General features: G+C 52.9%; 3 protein-coding genes across 7 annotated transcripts in view; 1 reads left to right on the forward strand and 2 right to left on the reverse strand.

Annotated features, from left to right (window-relative positions):
• Nucleotides 1-2,350, reverse strand: part of DNAJC7 (DnaJ heat shock protein family (Hsp40) member C7) — a 29,736-nt gene extending 27,386 nt beyond the window's left edge. Inside the window, exon 1 of the mRNA XM_043584480.1 lies at nt 2,014-2,350. Coding sequence (XP_043440415.1) covers nt 2,014-2,090 — 77 coding nt within the window. The 5' untranslated portion in view covers nt 2,091-2,350. The remainder of the gene's footprint in view (nt 1-2,013) is intronic.
• A 2,225-nt stretch (nt 2,351-4,575) lies between these two features.
• NKIRAS2 (NFKB inhibitor interacting Ras like 2) lies at nt 4,576-8,818 on the forward strand. 2 transcript variants are annotated; one of them, XM_043584492.1, is made up of 4 exons: nt 4,576-4,714; nt 5,680-5,787; nt 6,188-6,429; nt 7,105-8,818. In XM_043584492.1, the coding sequence occupies exons 2-4, from the start codon at nt 5,694-5,696 to the stop codon at nt 7,342-7,344; spliced, it is 576 nt and encodes a 191-aa protein (XP_043440427.1). In that variant the 5' UTR covers nt 4,576-4,714; nt 5,680-5,693; the 3' UTR covers nt 7,345-8,818. The 2 variants fall into 2 exon arrangements, with proteins under 2 accessions (XP_043440427.1, XP_043440428.1); XM_043584493.1 differs by having other exon boundaries at nt 5,684-5,787.
• Nucleotides 8,759-18,092, reverse strand: part of ZNF385C (zinc finger protein 385C) — a 50,673-nt gene continuing 41,339 nt past the window's right edge. For 2 of the 4 annotated variants that reach the window (XM_043584491.1, XM_043584488.1), the window contains exons 3-9: nt 17,735-17,883; nt 15,749-15,859; nt 14,170-14,335; nt 11,802-12,095; nt 11,056-11,249; nt 10,673-10,783; nt 8,759-10,194 (exon numbers count right to left, since the gene is read on the reverse strand). In XM_043584491.1, the coding sequence (XP_043440426.1) occupies nt 9,958-10,194; nt 10,673-10,783; nt 11,056-11,249; nt 11,802-12,095; nt 14,170-14,335; nt 15,749-15,859; nt 17,735-17,883 (1,262 nt within the window). In that variant the 3' untranslated portion in view covers nt 8,759-9,957. The remainder of the gene's footprint in view (nt 10,195-10,672; nt 10,784-11,055; nt 11,250-11,801; nt 12,096-14,169; nt 14,336-15,748; nt 15,860-17,734; nt 17,884-18,092) is intronic. The other 2 variants (XM_043584490.1, XM_043584489.1) reach the window with 2 other exon arrangements.

Below are 18,092 nucleotides of genomic sequence, written 5' to 3' on the forward strand. Positions count from 1 at the left end.
ATTGGAAAACCATACATAACATGGTTTTTTCCTTCGATTCCAGTGCTTACTTACTCTCCAAGGATGCCTTATATGGCAGAAAGTCAAACTGTAATTTTTTTTAAATTTCACTATACTTTCCTTTTGATTGGCTCACATAAGTGATATAAATATCCATTTTTAGCCGTATCTAAAAGAGAGCATATAAATATGTGTAACATGGAAGTCTATTTAGCAAGGATGTATCTTTTCTTAGCGGCAGATAAAACAACTGTGCGTTTTACAATCGATGACATCTTAAATTCCATGTAATAAGGCAGAGTTAACCTACATTGACACCTCTTCTACCAAATACCATGTTTTTGTGTGATGTGGTCACATTTTGTGTTTCTTAATGTATCTTCAGGTTCATTTACTATAATTTTATGTTAGAATATCCTCGAAGGCTGTGTGTTGTTTTTGTTTTGTTTTTGTTTTTTAAGGAAAAGGACCTGCTTCAGATAGAGGGCTTTGAAGTAAAACCCAAATTAGGGACAGTCCCTACATCAGAGATGTATATTATGTAAGAGAAGGTTTTTTTCAAATTACTACACATAGCCCAAGTCTCTATAGCACCAAAAAAAAAAAAAAAAAAAAAAAAAAAAACAACCAAAAACAAAAAAACCCCAGTGAATTCTTCACAACCCCAAGTAAAGTAAATCCTTGCAATTAACATAAGCTCCGTATGTACGGGAGAGGGAGGGGGCGGTTGTTTCCCGTTGTGTAGTTCCTTAGTGATGCCTAATCCTCAACACCTGAGAAATAGGTACGCTGTGAAAACTCAAAACCAAGAAGAGAAAGAGACTAGACTCTGGTGTTCTGCCTTCTCTGATCGTCCCAAGGACTTACTACAACACTGTGTCAAGCCTCTCAGTTCTCAACAGACCTTGAGACACAGGCTGCAGTAAACTACCCTGAAGCTTGAGAACTATTCATTCTGCCACCCTGAGTACCTCCCTGTATTTTAACTTGGATAACAAAAAATCCTCAGAACCCTGGTTTCAGATCTCAGGCAGCCAGAATGAAGCCATACAGACAGGGTTTGGTACAAAGATAAGAAAGACAAGGGAAGGAGACTGAGGGCACTGTAGTCAATTAATCTGCAGTTGATAAGGAAAGGGCCCCGAGCTTCCAGAACCATTTCGTTAATTCTCCTTCAGGATTAGGACAAGTATGACTACCCACAACTGTGTTCCAATAACCTGCCTTAGCTATAGCCAGAATCCAGAGTGTTCTCGAAAACCACTCACTCAGCAGCTCCCTTGGCTAGTCCAGACTGGCAATCTCGAGCCACTGCGGCGGCCCAGCGGTGCCAACAGCGCCCAAGCAGTTGCCTTCCTCTCTGCTGCTTAACTTAAGAAAGAACAGTCCTGGGAAGAATGAGGATCTTACTCCGGAAGGACGGAAGGGCCGGAGTTTGACGTGTAGAGCATGAGACAAACCCCTCACTCTTGCTTCTTTCTCTCTCATCTCCGATTTCTGGGGTACGGGGAGGGGGCACCAGGTCAATAATGGAGACACGCTCGGACCTAGGCTCGTGGTCGCTGGGATACATTACTGAGGAGAGGGGGTGAGGAGAACACGGGCTTCGGAGATGCAAAGTGCTGATAGACAACAATGCACAGAAGTTAACAAGAGCAGGCGGGGGTCGGGGGCGATGTAAGGAAGTCGTCATCGTCGCCGCGCAGCCTCCCCCACCCCACAACAGACCTCTGAGGTCCCCTCCGAGACCCGGCCTCTACACTAAGGGCGACATTCCTCCCTGCTTGGAGAACCAGGCCGTGCCTCAGCTCTCCAGGCAGGCGGAAGCAGGAGGGGAGGGCCGACCTCCGGGAGCGCCCCTTCAGGGGGTCCATCCGGACTTATCTGAGATGGGGGGGGGGGGTCGCGGAGGGCGGGGCGTCGCCTCAACACGGGCTGCATCACGGAAGGGACGGGTTTCCCGGGGCCACGGAGCTGAAGCTCGCCCCTTCCACTACCCTGCTACCCGGTTACCTCTTTGCTTCCTCGTCGTCGAGCAGCTCTGGCTCGGTCGCCGCCATTACCACATCGCACTCCGCGGCAGCCGCCATCTTACCGCCGGGACCAAAGAGGCGGGTGGGAGGCAGGCGGTGAAGAGCACTTCCGGCTGGAGCATCGAGCCGCTCGGCGGCGTTGCGCCCAGAGGGGCTCCCTCGGGCCCGTCTACCATCGAGAGGCTCCGCTTGGGGCCAGAGAGGCCTCCCGCCTCCGGAGGTCCACGGTGGTCTCCGTGCCGGGCCGGTGGCCCAGGGACGGTTCCTGTGCGTAGGAGGCGCCACTTTACCCGTGCGTCGGAAGTGAAGAGTACAAGAGGGTGATGCCTCTCTAGGCCTGAGCTCTTCTCAGTATTCTGAGAGCCTCGTTGCCATAGCAACTTCCAATCCTAGAGAGTCTCCAGTAAGGTTCAGTAGAGTCTGGGTTGGGTTGGGGACTCGGTGACCCAGGACTCTGGAGGGAAAGAGCCCCCACTACTACCTTCCTGACCTTGGAGTGTGTTCACAGCTTCCTACCGGGAAAGGCAAGAAGAGACACTTTGAGCCCAGTTCCCCTAGCTTTCATCGGCCCTTGGAAGCCCTGCCCAACCAAGCCAGGGGAACGCAGGGCGTCTTCACCCCGCGCCTTTCATCCCCACTGGATCTCCAAGCAACAACTGGTTCATCACCCTAATGACGCTGACCCTTTAATGAGGCTGCTTTCATGTCAGCTGCCTGGGAGTGCCATCTCAGCATTAAGCCTAGGAAGGGTGGCACGGCGCCCCAGACCCTGCCCTGGAGTTTATAAGGCAGCTCTCAGGGTGAGGTCCCTGCTCCATAGTGTCCCCAGTACTCATCCTTTATGGAAAGACCCTGCTCGGCACGCTTGTTTTGCTGAATGCAGTCTGGACTGGGAACTCGAACCAATAGTATTCGTGGGTTTGAATAAAACCGGGATTTTCTGAGGTTAAATGAAATTGGAGGAGTTTGAGGTTAAAACTTTTTAATTGAGAACTAAAGAAGGGGACAAGTGAATTTGGAAAGGATCTACTCCTTTCCTCCAGTAAAATAGTGTCATCCTCAGTAGGCTTCTTGAAAGGCCTCTGCCTATGGCAGTGCTAAGGGAGCAGAAACCACACCCACCACTGGCTAGAGAAGGTTGGGAGAGGCTCAGTGGGTGGGAAGAGAGAAGTCATTCAGCCAGCCAATCATTCACTAGTCTCTCCAAATGGCCTACTTGGGGAGTGTGCTAGATTGGGCCGATACTCACAGACCACCTGCCCTGCCTGCCAATGGGTCACAATCTATGGTCTAATGCAGGAAGCCAACCTATCTGTGGACCATCTTCCCACTGTGTGTTCTTTGCATCTAAGCCAATTCATTTACTCCCATAGCTTTCATTTGAGCTGTAGATGACCCTCAACTTTGTCGATATTTCCAACCTAGACCTCTCACTTGTGAGTTCTAGATCTCTATATCCAATTATCTACTGGATGTCTTGTATGTTTCACAAATCCTGGAGACATTTATATTTAAGTCAAGTTTGTCATTCTCTCATTCCTCAACAACAACAAATGCTTTACTTATTTCTCTTTTCCTGAATTCCTTATCTTGTCAAGTGGGTTCACCAATTGGTCACCGAATTAGAAAGATAGGAGACATCATGAACGCCCCCTTTCTCACTCCTGACTCCCAATTTATCACCAAATCTTGTTGATTTTCCTACCAAATGTCTTCCAAATCTATCTGTCTCCATTCCATACCAATCAGGCTCTCCTCATTTTTATTTTTAAAACTTGGAATACTACCATAGTCTCCTAACTGGCCCCTTGTCTCATCTCCATTCTTTACTCTTCTGCCAATGACCTTCCTAAAAGCAAAAATGATCATGTCACTTCACTGGCATAAAACCTATCAATGGCTTTCCACTGCTGTTAGGATACAGTTTGAACTCTTTGACCTAACACACAAGGTCTTCGATTATTTGCCTCCTTTCCACCAACAATATTGAACCAAAACACTTGTAGGTCCAGAAAAATGCCATGACTTTTGCCATGTTTCCTCCACTCTTTCCTCCCAGACCCTTCCAATCTCAAAACAGACATAACCTCCTCCAGGAAGTTTTCTGTGATGCCCACTGTCCCTGAAGTCCAATGTTTTTTGCTGTGCTCCCATAGCACCTCCAAAATAGTTTTTACCATGCTGCCCTGTAGATATCTAGCTCCTCTAGACGGTGATGTTCTCATGAGCAGCTACCTTGTCTAATTACATTTTTTCTCAGCATGTGGTTTTATACCTGGCACAGAGTAGCTGCTCAGAAGACATCTGACTAATAAACGATTGAATAAATGAAGCATTACTGCACTATGGTAGCCTTTAGAGAAAGAACATTTGGCCATTAGAGACACCAGCCCCCTGTGTCCAAGTTGCCTAGAACCTTGTGCTCACGTGTGCAGCCAGCCCTGGTGCCGGCTTTCTCCCCGTCATTCATTCTCCCTTCCTGCCTCTGGGGGCGCTGTGTGCCCGGCTCCTGCAAGCTGCAGCCGGAATTGGTCCTTGAAGGACGGAAGCTGGGGGGCGGGGCCAGACGGAGCCTGGAACGACCCGGGAGGAAAAGCGGAGTGCTTGTGGCTGTGCTGCCCCTCCCCTAGTCCCGGCGCGCCTGGAGGGGCCCAGCCGGGGTGCTGCGAGGGCTCCGGGAGGTACGGAGGTGGCAGGCCAGGGTCGGTCACCGCATCCGGGCCGCTTTAGGTGGCGGGTCTCTGCCTCCGATTCCCTCTAGGGGCCCCCTCGGGGGTAAATCGGTGGCGGAAGCCCCTCTAGCAGTCTCACTTGGGGTATCCTTTCATTGTGGGGCCCACTATTTGGGCCCCGAGCGGGGAGGGGGTCTATATCGGGAGTTTACTCGAGAGGTCTCTGTTTAAGACACCTCTTGGGAGTGCCCTCTGTATCTGCTCTCTGAGGCAATCCTTGTCTGGGGTTTCTTCTGGGAAGCTTGTGTTTGGAATGCCTTCGACGAGATCTCTGTCCGGGAGGTTTCTGTGTCTGAGCCTCATTTTGGCTTATGAGTTCAAGGGCATCACAGACTTTCTCCTTTTGCCCTTAGATTCTTTCACTCTTTCTTGTGTGATGTTCTTCATCTTAGCCAGGGACTTGACTGGGAATTAGAGGGAATTAATTGTCCAGATGAATCATACAGGAAAGCAAAATCCCATTCTCATTAGCTCGCTCTCCAGACGAAGAGCGGCTTAAGACCAGTCCACACAATATAGCATTCTTGTTTATTTCTCCATGGAGGCATGGCTCAAGACAGGAAGCTGAGTGGAGCTCCCTCCAGCTACTGGTCTTCCACATCCTGTGCACAGAAAGGAACCCGGCCAGTGGTTCCTTTAAACCAAAGACTCTCTTTCCCCTTTATGGCAACAATTACTGAAAACCTGCTCTGAGCCAGTTACTGATCAGGTGCTTGGAATGACAAAGATGAGTAAAGTACAGCCCACTGTCCAGTAGCGGACAGAGACACATCACTCCAATACACCCTGACCACAGTAGGGGACAGACAGTGCTGAATCCCTGAAGTTCTGAGGTTCAGAACCTGGCTCTCAGTTATAGGAGATCTGCCCTCTGTTTTCATCCCACCTCACCCAGTGTGCTTCTGTTCTTCAAGGCAGAAGGCTAAGCATGGGGAAGAGCTGCAAGGTGGTCGTGTGTGGTCAAGCATCTGTGGGCAAAACTTCAATCCTGGAGCAGCTTCTATATGGGAACCATGTAGTAGGTGAGTGTTGTTGGGGGTAGGGACATGGTGGAAGAATAAGTAGGATGTGATCATAACATGAAAAGGCTAAAAGCTGCTGCTGCTGGTTATTGTACCCCCAAAGAGTGAAATCTACATAACGACCTTAACCCCAGCATATTGAAATCTGGAAAGAGGAAACCCAATATTTGAGATAGCAAGGAAAAGCTCTCAGGTCACGCTTTTGCTTAGTATGGCGTTAGCATGAGATCCATGCTGTTCCCCAAGTCATCCAGTCCTGCCTGTCAGTCCCTGGCCCTCTGTCCCCAGCCCCACATTCCTTTCCTTCCCTGGCTGATTGGCCTGTTAGGATATACTCAGTCACCCACGTTTCCCATCTTCCTTCTTTCTACAAACAAGTTTTTTCCTCATTTTGCCCCAGGTTCTGAGATGATTGAGACACAGGAAGACATCTACGTGGGCTCCATTGAGACCGACCGGGGGGTGCGGGAGCAGGTGCGTTTCTACGACACCCGGGGGCTCCGGGATGGGGCCGAGCTACCCCGGCACTGCTTCTCCTGCACTGACGGCTATGTCCTGGTCTACAGCACGGATAGCCGAGAGTCCTTTCAGCGTGTAGAGCTGCTCAAGAAGGAGATCGACAAATCCAAGGACAAGAAGGAGGTGTGTGTGGGGATCCCTTCTCCACCTTTCCAGCCTCATTCCAGCTTCTGGGGCTCTGAAAGACATATCCACGGGTGGGGTTAGGAGAAACAGTGGGCCCTGGGCTGGCTCTGGGGAGCCTGGCGTGGCTGTTTTTCATTCATATCCCAGGAGGTAGGGTAGGAGCTAGAGGGGGGATGGAGGCCACTGGAGGGTGTCTTCACCCCTACAGGTGGCTGTATGTTGAGGCAGCTCAACCAAAGGGGCTTTCCTTTAGTTTTAGAGGTTTCTGACCTAACTTTGGGAGCCCCCACTAATCTTTCTTTATGATGGTTCTTTGCTCTTATCCTTCTGTTCCCAAATCCCCCTTTACGCTGCAGGTGTTTGGGGAATGTTCCCTCACCAGTTGTTTAGCCAGAAACAGACTGATTGCTCGTAATGAGCAGGCACGGGTGACACAGGGCTTATAAGAGAACTCCTGGAGGGAGGGCCAGATGGAGGGTAGAACTTAAACAGAGGAAGGAGAATAAAAAGCAACCATCTCCCTCTCCCCAGTCATTGTTTCCTATATAAGAAGAGGCAAAACGTTAGCTGTTGAGACTTTTTCTTCTGTTAGGATTTCTAGGTCGTTGCCAACCCTCACACCCTGAGGCCCGTGGTACATCCTCAGGCCTCTACTCTGTCCCTCTTCCCCAGGTCACCATCGTGGTCCTTGGCAACAAGTGTGACCTACAGGAGCAGCGGCGTGTAGACCCAGACGTGGCTCAGCACTGGGCCAAGTCCGAGAAGGTGAAGCTGTGGGAGGTATCTGTGGCTGACCGCCGCTCTCTGCTGGAGCCCTTCGTCTACCTGGCCAGCAAGATGACCCAGCCCCAGAGCAAGTCTGCTTTCCCTCTCAGCCGCAAGAACAAGGGCAGCGGCTCCTTGGATGGCTGAAGACCTGCCATCCTTCCTCCACCTTCCCAGCCTCATTCCAGCTTCTGGGGCTCTGGGAGATATATCCAGGGGTGGGGTTAGACAAGCTGTCCTTCCCAGGCCAGGCAGCTGGGCTGTCCCAGGCTCAGGTCGCTTTTGCTCCCTCCCAGCCTTGGGAAGTGGAGATAATCTAGGTTAGTGCCCCCAAAGCCTCCCTCCCCACCAGCTCTTATCATACCTGCCCTCCATGACCTGGGGCAGTTGTGGTCAATGTCCCCTTCCACCTGCCCTGGACGGGAAGCTGAGCTGCCATGCACAAGTGCCCAGTCTAGGCTCTGGTTCCTGTCACAGGGGTCCCCCACCTGTGAGCTTTCTGCCAGTGACAGACAGACAGACACACACACACACACACACACACACACACACACACACTTATACTCATGGCACCAGACTGGACTCCAGAGGAAGGGCGTCCAGGTATTATGTATGTGCGTGTAGACGTGTGCACATGTGCATGTGTGTGCATGCTGGTGTCCAACTCTGACCCCCTCACCTTTCTCCTGTCCTCTCCTTGGCTGGAAGAAGCCAGCCTCCTGGGAAGTGTAATTTTCTGCTTTAACTCACCCCCCCCCACCCCCAATTGTTTTGCTTCTTCTTCCTGCTCAGGGAGCACATGGCCCTTATTGGCTGAGGTGGAAAGGAAGGATGGCTGGGCTTCACCAGCTGGTTTTAGGACCCTGCAAGTCCTTTCCTCTCTCTGGGTTTCAGTTTTCTCATCTGTAAGGTGACGGGAGTTGCTTAGATGATCTTCTGGATCCTCTCCAGCCCTCTGATTTTATAATACCTGTGGCTTGGGGCTGGCTCTTACTGTACCCTTTGCTTCTTCCTCTTCAAGGTGCTATGCCCACTGGCCCTGGAGGCTGAGACACTGCTCTCCCCCAACCACCAGGGGGCAGGCGTGCACTGCCTCTAGCTGCCAGAGCGGCCGCCCGCCCAGTGCCCGATCAGCCCACCTCACACCCGGTGGGGCCTGGCCTTCACCCCTTCCTGTGGTTGTTTTCAGCTGATAGCTGGACTCCTATTTATAAATTACCTGTGTTTATATGCCTGCTGCCATGGTGAAGGCTGGACAAGGTGCTCCTCTAGCCCTTCCTTACCTCAGATGCCTGAATAGAACAAGGCAAACCAGTAGCAGCTTCTCAGGAGCTGACAGATCTGTCGGGGCTCAGAAGGGTGGTTACACTTTCAACATGCTATCAAGTGAGCTTGTAACCCACGACTTCCCGTGTCCACTTCATGCTTCTAATGTGCACACCCAGCAGAGATGAGACACCAGAGCCAGAGCCAGGTGACCTCTAGTCCACACCCCTTCTCCCCGGGATGGGAGAGGTGAATAGGGCAGGGCTGGGTGAGTCGAATTAGGGCATCTACAGGCTCGGGCTTGAATTCATTTATTGATGCATTGGACACAATAAAACCACAACTGTTATCAAAAGGTTCCCCTCCCCTCCCCCCTTCTTGTCCTCCCATTGGAAATAATCTAAAAAAGGAAAAGATACAGGTGGATACTGGCAAAGTCCCATATTGTGGGGTGACAGAGCAGTGCTGGGGGGTGGGATGGAGGTTGTGACATTAACTTTGACAGCATGAAAATGGGTCTTGAGTGTGTTAGCCTGGATCCCAACACTCAGCTTCACAGTAAGGGGGCAGGATTCTGCTTGGGAGGAGGGGAAGCTGGATTTAGTGCTGGGGACCGGTTTGGGGTGAGGAGCCTGAGGGGAAAGCTCTTCTTTTGGGAGCCCTGGGGGAGGGGGGGGGTTGGTGTTAGCTGGGTCCATAGTCTGGAGAGATCCAATGCCCACCACCACCCTCCACCCCCAGCTGGGGTTCAGGAGAAATCAGTGAAAGGCTGAGGAGAGAGCTTGTGTGGGATTGATGACCTCTGTTAAAACTGGGCCCAGCCAGAAAATCACCCTCCCCTACCCCTCTCCCAGCCCTGTCTGATCACAGCAGAGGAACCCCAAAATCTCTCAGCCCCAGCCCCACCCTGGCTTTGCTCCCTGCCCCCCCTCCTTTCTCCTCCACAGTCTTTTTCCACTCCCCCAGGGTCACCTTGTCCAGATAGCCTTGAACCCTGTCCAGCTTGAGACCCCATCTGCCACCTCCAGTGATTCTCCAGAGAGTCCAGTGAATGGAGAGGGCCTCTTCTCTAGACTTCTTGCCAGGCTCAAAGTTAAGATTCCTAGGACCTCTGACCATGGGGTTCTAGGTCTCAGGTGGGGGAAATGAGAGCACCATGGGGCTGGGGCTAGGATTTTGCATAGATCTTTGGGATTTCTCAGTTTGCTCCCTGCAAATCAGGCTGGGCAATGCAGGGGAGCCCAGTGCCAGCCTGAGGAGGCTGGGGAGAGGAGGGTTGGAAGGTCTTGGGCCAGGAGGGTTGTAGTTGAATCCGTAGTCCAGACTGGGCAAAGGGCAGCTGCCCTTAAAAGTAGCCCAGCTCTTCCTAGATTGGGCAGGAAGCTTTGGCTGTAAATAGCAGTCTCCTAGGGGATGGAGGAAACTGAGGCATCTCGGGAAAAGGAGGCAAGGACAGCGACTGCTGGGTGCCAAGCCCCGGCCTCCCCAGGAAGCCTAGTAGGGGGCAAAGACGATGGGCCCTGTGGCAGGGCGGACGGCTCCTGCTGGGGTGCGAAACAGAGCCGGGCCCAAGATGGGAGCTGGGAAGAGGGTGGTGGCTGCTGTGGGGGCAGGCCTGAGGGCCAGGGGCCCTGGCAGCGCACAGATGGCTGCGGCAGCGGCGGGGATCGGGCTGGGCAGGAAGCGGGCTGCAAGTGTCTTGGTGAGTTGCTTCTGCAAGGCTAGCTTCGACTGCAGAGGAGAGAGAGAATGGACACAGTCTGACCCAGGAAAATCCCAGCCCTCCCGGGGCCCCATCCTTGGGCGTTCTGTTGCAGGAAAGACGTGCCTTTTAGGGTTCCAAACCTAAACCCTTCCCACCCCCAAAACATCATTCCAAAGGGCTTTCTCCAGCACCTGTCTTCCTGCCCAGAGGAAGGAGGCTATGGGGGGTGGGGGCAGAGATGGTCTCTAGGAGATGCACGCCCACTCCTCGCTCTTGACCCAGAGATTACTATCCTCGGTCCACCTCCCCGGAAATTCCACTGGGCAGATCCCAAGATGGTCCAAAACCCCAGCCCAACTCTCTGCCCAGGCAGCCTTAAAGGGGGGGTGGCTTCCTTCCTGCCCCACCCCCACCAGTCCCCACCAGTCCCCCCCAGCTTGCCCTTCTGGCCCATCCTCTCCCCTCTTGACCCAGGGCCCAGCCCTGTCGCCGGGAGACAGATACCTTGAGGATACTCACAGCCAGCGCTGCATGTTTCTGCAGCTTGCTGTGCTGGCTGGAGGGCTTGGGGGGCTTCCCAGCCAGGCGGTCTTTGTGCCTCCTGCTGCTCAGGTGCTAATGGACAGACAGACAAACTGGCAACAGGATAAGGAAGCCCAAGGACCCCTAGATGACTCTATCATCTTCCACTAGCTAACCCTTCCTCACCCATGAGTCACACGTCAGACGCACACCTACTGGGTATCACCGTGGGAAGGGGAGGTGAGACCCAGCCTTGGCCCCTCCAGGAGCCCACTGCCCCTCCAGCCTCCCTCTTCTTCCTCCCTGGCTCCCTCCTGTCACCTGGGACCGGTCCCACCCCTCAGCCCTGCTCTGGTTTCTCCCACCTGCTTGAGTTGGGTCTCCGAATTGACCTGGAGCTGACATAGGGCACAGTGAAAGGGGGGGCTGGGCCCCTGTCGGCCGCCCTGGCCCCCTGCCACTCTCTTGGCCTTGTGTCCGCCTCCCCGGGGCACAGGGCGGCCCCGGCCCCTTCGAGGAGCACCTCGCTGACCTTCCACCATCCACCGGTGCTTGGCTCCTGAGAGAGAAGGAACGACAGCCCCAGCCTGTCAGCACCCAAGAAGGGCTCCAGGGCAGGGGAGATGCCTCTGAACCAGGTCATGCTGGCTGCCCCCTTAAGCCACATGCACACGCTCTCCCCTCCAGCCACCTGAGCGTTCTCTTCCCCACCTCCGCCGGGGCCTCCCAGCTTCTCTTGTCCCCCCCACCCCCAGCCTCCCCAGAAAGCCTCCCTGCAGGGGAGCCTTGTGGCTTCCCTTTGCTCCTATCTCAGTGCTTTCCTTCTGGGTCTAAGATAGATGGAGGAGGACCTTCCTGCCTTCTCCCAGCGACCCTTCAGTTCCTGCTGCCACAGACTTCTCTTCCCAATTCTCCCGCCTCAAGCATTAGTGGGAGGACCCCAAATGCCCACCCAATCACAGCTGAACACAACACCTCTGTCATGAAGCCCTTGGGCAAAGTGCCCAGAAACTCCAGCCTGCCTGCAGCTGTGGAGGGAGTCTCCCTGCCCCACGCCTCCCTGGACTCGGGGGTGAGGGTGGTGGGGGAGGGAGAGGGGCCCGGCACTGACCTGTGTTGTGAGCCTGAAGCTGGGAGGCGGAGTTCACTGTCACCTTGCACGTGGGGCAATAGAGGCGCCCCTTCTCGCTCCTGCCCTCCCCGTTCACACCGTTTCCCACAGCAGCCACTGCGGGCTCAGGCCCTGGCGCCTCTCTCCCAGGCTCTGGGGAGCAGGGTGGGCAGGAGGAAGAAGAGGAAGAGGAGGCAGCATCCAAGAGATCTGAGTGAGCCGGCTCCCTCGGCGTGGGGTCCAGAGTCAGCGGTGGCTGGAGTTGGGGGCCAGGGGGTGGGGCTGCAGGAACGGCTGGGGAGATCGAACGCATCGGGTTAGAATCATCTGGAGGCCATGATTTTAAGTAGTGACATGTTGGGGGTGGCATGGCAGAGTGGAAGCATCCCTGGTGTCGGGATGACCAGCAGTGGGTTCCAGACTCCATTCTCCCACCAACTCACTGGGCAGACTTGGGCCTCTTTAGGCCTCAGCTTCCCCATCTGAAAATGTAGAGTTGGACAGAGTGGTCTCAGATAGACCTCACAGCCCCGATACTTTACAGTTCTTTGCTAACTGTTAAATAAGCGGAAGTTGCCAATAAGATGTGCTGTTATATTCATAGAGCACTATTCGCAATAGCATAAAACTGGAAACTGTCCAAAAATCCATCAACAGGAGAATAGATTTAACCAAAAAAAGAGAGGGGAACCTGACTGGCTCAGTCAGTAGAGCAGGCGACTCTTGATCTCGGGGTTGTGAGTTCAAGTCCCATGCTGGGTATGGAGATTACTTTAAAAACAAAAATATATATTTTTAAAATTTCTTTAGGGGCGCCTGGGTGGCTCAGTCGGTTAAGCGTCCGACTTCGGCTCAGGTCACGATCTCACAGTCCAGGAGTTCAAGCCCTGTGTCGGGCTCTGTGCTGACTGCTCGGAGCCTGGAGCCTGTTTCGGATTCTGTGTCTCCCTCTCTCTCTGACCTTCCCCCATTCGTGCTCTGTCTCTCTCTGTCTCAAAAATAAATAAACGTTAAAAAAAAATAAAATAAAATTTCTTTAATGTTTATTTTTGAAAGAGAGAGAGAGACAGAGCATGAGGGGGGGAGGGGCAGAGAGAGAGGCAGACAGAGTCCGAAGCAGGCTCCAGGCTCTGAGCTGTCAGCACAAAGCCCAATGCAGGGCTCGAACCCATGAACCTTGAGATCGTGGCCTGAGCCGCAGTCAGACGCTTAACTGACTGAGCCAGCCAGGCTCCCCTCAAAACAAAAAAACTTAAAAAAAAAAAAAAAGACAGCGTTGTACGGTCATTAAATGGAACACTACACAGCAATAAAAATGGCAAACCACAGCTGTATGCAACAGCATGGAAGAGGCCAGGCACAAAAGTTCCATGCGACAGGATTCACCAAAACCAGGTGCAACGGATCGGTGGCAAGAAAAGTCAGGATCACCTGGGGGAGGGTGGTTGAATTCAAGTGGTTGATTAGCATCACCCCAAAATTCACATCTGCATGAAACCCCAGAATGTGATCTTTGGAACCAGGGTCTGTGCAGATGTTAAGTAGTTAAGATGAGATCACAGTGGACTGGGGTGTGCCCCAATCCAATGACTGGTGTCCTTATAAGAAGACCACACGGAGACACAGAGACACGGGGAGAACGTGATGTGAAGACACAGGCAGAGATTGGAGGGATGCATCTACAAACCAAGAAACGCCACGGCTTGGCAGCAAGTGCCAGAAACTAGAAGACAGGCACGGGACAGACTCTCCATCTGAGCCCCCATGAAGGAATCAACCCCATCAACACTTGGATTTCAAACTTCTGACTTGAGCCACCGAGTTTGCAGTCATTGATTATGGTAGCCTAGGAAGCTACTACAACAAGGTGGTCACCCGGAGGGGACCAAGGAGGGCTTCTGGGTGCTTGTTTCTTGATCTTGGTATATTCAGACTGGGAAAATTCATCGAGCTCAACACTTGTGATGTGTGCCTTTTTCTGTATGTATGGAATACCCCAACACACGCAAAAATAGTAACAATATGCAGGGGCGCCTGGGTGGCTCAGTCAGTTAAGTGTTCGACTTCGGCTCAGGCCATGATCTCACAGTTCGTGACTTCGAGCCCCACATCGGGCTCTGTGCTGACAGCTCAGAGCCTGAAGCCTGCTTCAGGTTCTGTGTCTCCTTCTCTTTCTGCCCCTCCCCCACTCAACTCTGTGTGTGTGTGTGTGTGTGTGTGTGTGCGCGTGCGTGTGCGTGCGCGCGCACGTGTGTCTCAAAAAAATGAATAAACGTTTTAAACGTAATAATAATATGCAGAAATCTCCCAACCCCTCGCCAGAAACCAGATTTGGATTGGGGAGAGGGGAGAAGAGTTCAGGACTGACCTTTGCTGTGCGGCTCTCCAGGGGATCCACTGGCTGGAGTCAGGGTGGGGGACACCAGCACCCCATCCCGGGCCAGGGTTTGTGGCCTCTGCTTGCTCTTGGCGGCTTCGACAGCCTTGAGTTTTCTGGCATGTTTGTGGCCTTTGTAATGTGCTTCAGCTTGGTTCTGGGGAGGGGAGGACTCGGGGTCACCATTTTTTGCTGAGTCCACATGCCCCATCCATGAGCTGGCGAGGGGCAGGGGGCAGGTCAGAGGGGACAGGGCTCTGGGCAGACAAGAGGTGAATCCTTGTCATCACAGCATTTGTGTGGCCTTGAGGTTTACAGAACTCATTCTCATACATGAACCTCCAGGCAAGCAGCCTCTGGCTTCAAATTCTGTCTCAGCCACTTGATGAGCTGTGCATCCCTGGGCAAATCGCCTCACTTCTCTGAGCCTCATTTTGCTGACTTGTAAACTTTGTGATGACAATACTGACCTTGAAGGGTTGTGAGAATTAAAAAGAGAACATGAATGACAGGGGCCTAGTACATACAGCACGTGCTCAACGATGTTAGTTACCAGGTTCAAAAATGCACAAATGGAAAAAATAGAGCAGTCCTCATGCTTCGGGTATGTGCACCCCAGAACATTCATCTCTTTGTTCAGTTTTTCAGCAAATAGTTGTTGAGCATTCGCTCTTTGCCAGGCTCTGTGCCAGGAGCCCAGCATGGAGAAGACATGGTCCTTCCCTCAAAGCGAGGTCTTTCTGTCCATCTCTTATAAGGTTCATATAACCTGAAAGCCTGGAGGAAACCCCTGAATCTGGCCTGTTTGTGTCCTCCCCCCTTCACCTAGGGGTCCCTGCTTGTTGCTCCCAAGTATAGGAAAGACAGGCCCCCATGGCCCCTCCCTAGACCCTTTCACCAGAGCAGATCTCTCCAAGCCCCACAGTTGTCCAGATAGAAGGTAAATCTTCCCTGGGAGGCCAGAATGAGGCTTCTCCACTATCTAGGGGCAGGCTGTGGTGGAAAGTATGTGGGCCTTGGGGTCAGCCAGGCCTGGGCTCAAATCTCAGCTCTGCTACTCACCAGCTGTGTGACCTCAGACAAGTCACTTAACGTCTCTGAGGCTCATTTTCCTCATCTGAAAAGTGGGGATGATAACAGGGCCTCTATCCATCTAACAAGGTGTCATGAGAACTAATTAAGATGATGGGCATGAAAACGTTCAACACGTTAACTGTCAGATGCTTTAAGAACTCAGCTCCAGACTAGGAGCTGATGGTGTCCCTTGGGACCCAGAGCAGGAAAGGTCAGTCTTCTCTCTTGCAGAAGGATCCAGGACACAGGAGAGAAGCGGGAGGGAAATGGAGTCCCAGGACCACTAGAGAGGGAGGGAAGAGGCAGAGGAATTTGGGGAGAGGAGAGGGTGGGATGGGTAAAGGACCAGGAGTGCCTCTTCTGCACCCAGGGACAGAAAATATGGACCCCAGTCCCTTTGCCGGCCTTATTCCTCCAGGAAAGACCCCGGAAGCCACTGTCCAGCCCCCTCCCTGCCCAGCCTCCTCCCCAATCTGTTTCCACTACTCCCTCTCACCGCTGAGTTGAACCTCAGGTGACAGATGTTACAGGAAATGAAGAGCTTCTTCTTCAGAGGGGAGGGGACCCCAAACGTGTGGCTGATGACAGCTTTCTGGATTGGGTCCATCTGTGAAGGGGGTGGGAGGGCACAATAACTCTGGGGTCGGCTTGGTGGGGGGAGGGGGCAGTGCAAAATGCCAAAAACTAGAGACTATTGAGGAGGGCAGGAATCAGGCCGTAGGAAGAACTTCCCCATCCTTGTAGATAGGAGACACACAAACAATCTCTTCCCCGGGTTTCTGCTTGGAGGCAGTGGGATGGCCAGGGTGGCCTCCATGATCGGGAGAAACAGAACCATGTCCTGGTGATCACCTTGGCATCTCTTGCAGCCCCTCTGGTCTCTGGTTTGTTGTTGTTGTTGTTTTCCTCATTCACAAGAATCACAACTATTGGGACAGAGTTAGAGGCAGGGAGAAGCAGGGAAGGGACAAAGGGTCTTCTGTGGGAAATCCTGTCCCACAACCCAGCTTTGCGCTGGGCCCATGGGCTGGGACAGAGAAGGCTGATCTCATCAGCTCTGCCACTGTCACAGGGCCTGAGAAGGGGAGTGAGAGCAGGGCTGGGGCAGGTGAGGGGCCGGGAAAGGACAGGCAGCAGCACATGGAGGCCAGAAGGTTCCCTGAGCAGCAGGATCATTTCTTTGGAACATTAATTTGTGTGGTTTCTTTTTCCCTTTTCCTTATTTTAACTATTTTTTTTTTCTCTTCTATCAAACCAAGACTTCCTGTTCCCTTTTCTCAGGGCCTGGCTTGTTGGACCAACAGCAGAAGTGGTCTCGGCTTGCTTATCAAGAGGAACTTTCTCAACCTTCCTGAGAGAAGAGAACAGAGGCTTTGAGAAAAAAGCATGCCTTCAGAAACTTTCCTGAGAACAGAAAGAGGTTCTAACCCTCACCTAACAGCACCGAGGGCTGGGGGGCAGGCAGAGGACAGGAGAATGGCCAGCAGGGCCCCCAGCGAGGAGGGCGACAGAAGCTTTACCCACTCCCAAGGGACTGTGTGCATGAACAGTGAGTGTGTCAGCAAGTGACAGAGGGGACTGAAGAACAGGGGACCCTCCCCAAAGGACTCAGGCTCCTTCAGATCTCTGTGTGACCTTGGAGGTTGGAAAGGGGCTCCAAAGAGTGACTGAGACTGAATTTCCCACCATCTTGTCAGGTAGGGTGGGCTCCTTGATGATTACATTTGATTTTCCAGAATTAAAGAAAGCAGGGAGTTACTCCTTATCACTCATGGAGTGAAGTAAAATTCATGCTCCCTACACTTTCATTCACACACATGCACACATGGAAATACACAGACTGGTATACACACACATAGCACATAAGCCTACAGGCAGTTACAAATCACAGAGCCATGCAGAAAGATACACACTCACATGCATACGGATGGCACGCGTGCATAGACACACAATCACCCAAACCACACAAACACACACACGCTCAGAGGTCACACACATCAAACCCATACAGAGTTGACACAAAGACACAAAAATATCTCTCAGATACACAGGCATACACATTAATTACATACAAGGACACAGGCACAAAGAGATGTTTACAAACACACACACTCACACACACACACACACACACACATTCACAACCACAAGGAACACACAAAGACCCACAGACACATAGACTAAAATAGAAGGGCATACCCCAAATGCACACAGACGTACACAGATCACCCATAGATGTCCCTATACAAAAATTCAAGTATAACCTACAGACGACAGGCCCAGCAGGTGTTACTGGAACCATCCTCATTCCCTGGCCTAAGGAAAAGCTGGGCCAGGGGTCCCTGTTTGGGGGGCACCTAGTCACTCTTGGGGATGTCGTTTCTACTTATACCCAGCTTCTGAGAGCCAGCCCCTCTGAGCCCACCTTCCCTGCCCACCCCAAGCTTGGCCGCATGCCCCCACCCGCCAGCCCAGCCCGTACCGTGCTGAAGTTGGGGGTGAGACTGAGCGGGGTGGCGCCATTGAAGTGGAAGGCGAGCAAGTGCTTGAAGTCCAGCGGGGGCTGCAGAGGCCTGGCAGGCAGGGGCAGGGAGGCCAGCAGGGGGCTGGGGGCGCTGGAGGCCGGGCCTGCTGCAGGAGGAAGAAGGGCAGGGTCTGAAATGGGGAGCCATGGGGCTCACATCTACCTCCACAGCCGGAAAAAGAGGCTGATGGGCTTCTCGGGTGTGGAGCTGGGGCAGAAACTCCTGTCTCCCTCTTCACAAAGTAGCACTGGCTAAGCCCAGGGCAATTACCGCCCATTTCTGTGCCTCTCCTCTCCACAACCGGGGGAGCAGAAG

This window comes from Prionailurus bengalensis, chromosome E1, assembly GCF_016509475.1.
Source record: "Prionailurus bengalensis isolate Pbe53 chromosome E1, Fcat_Pben_1.1_paternal_pri, whole genome shotgun sequence".
NCBI lineage: Eukaryota > Metazoa > Chordata > Mammalia > Carnivora > Felidae > Prionailurus > Prionailurus bengalensis.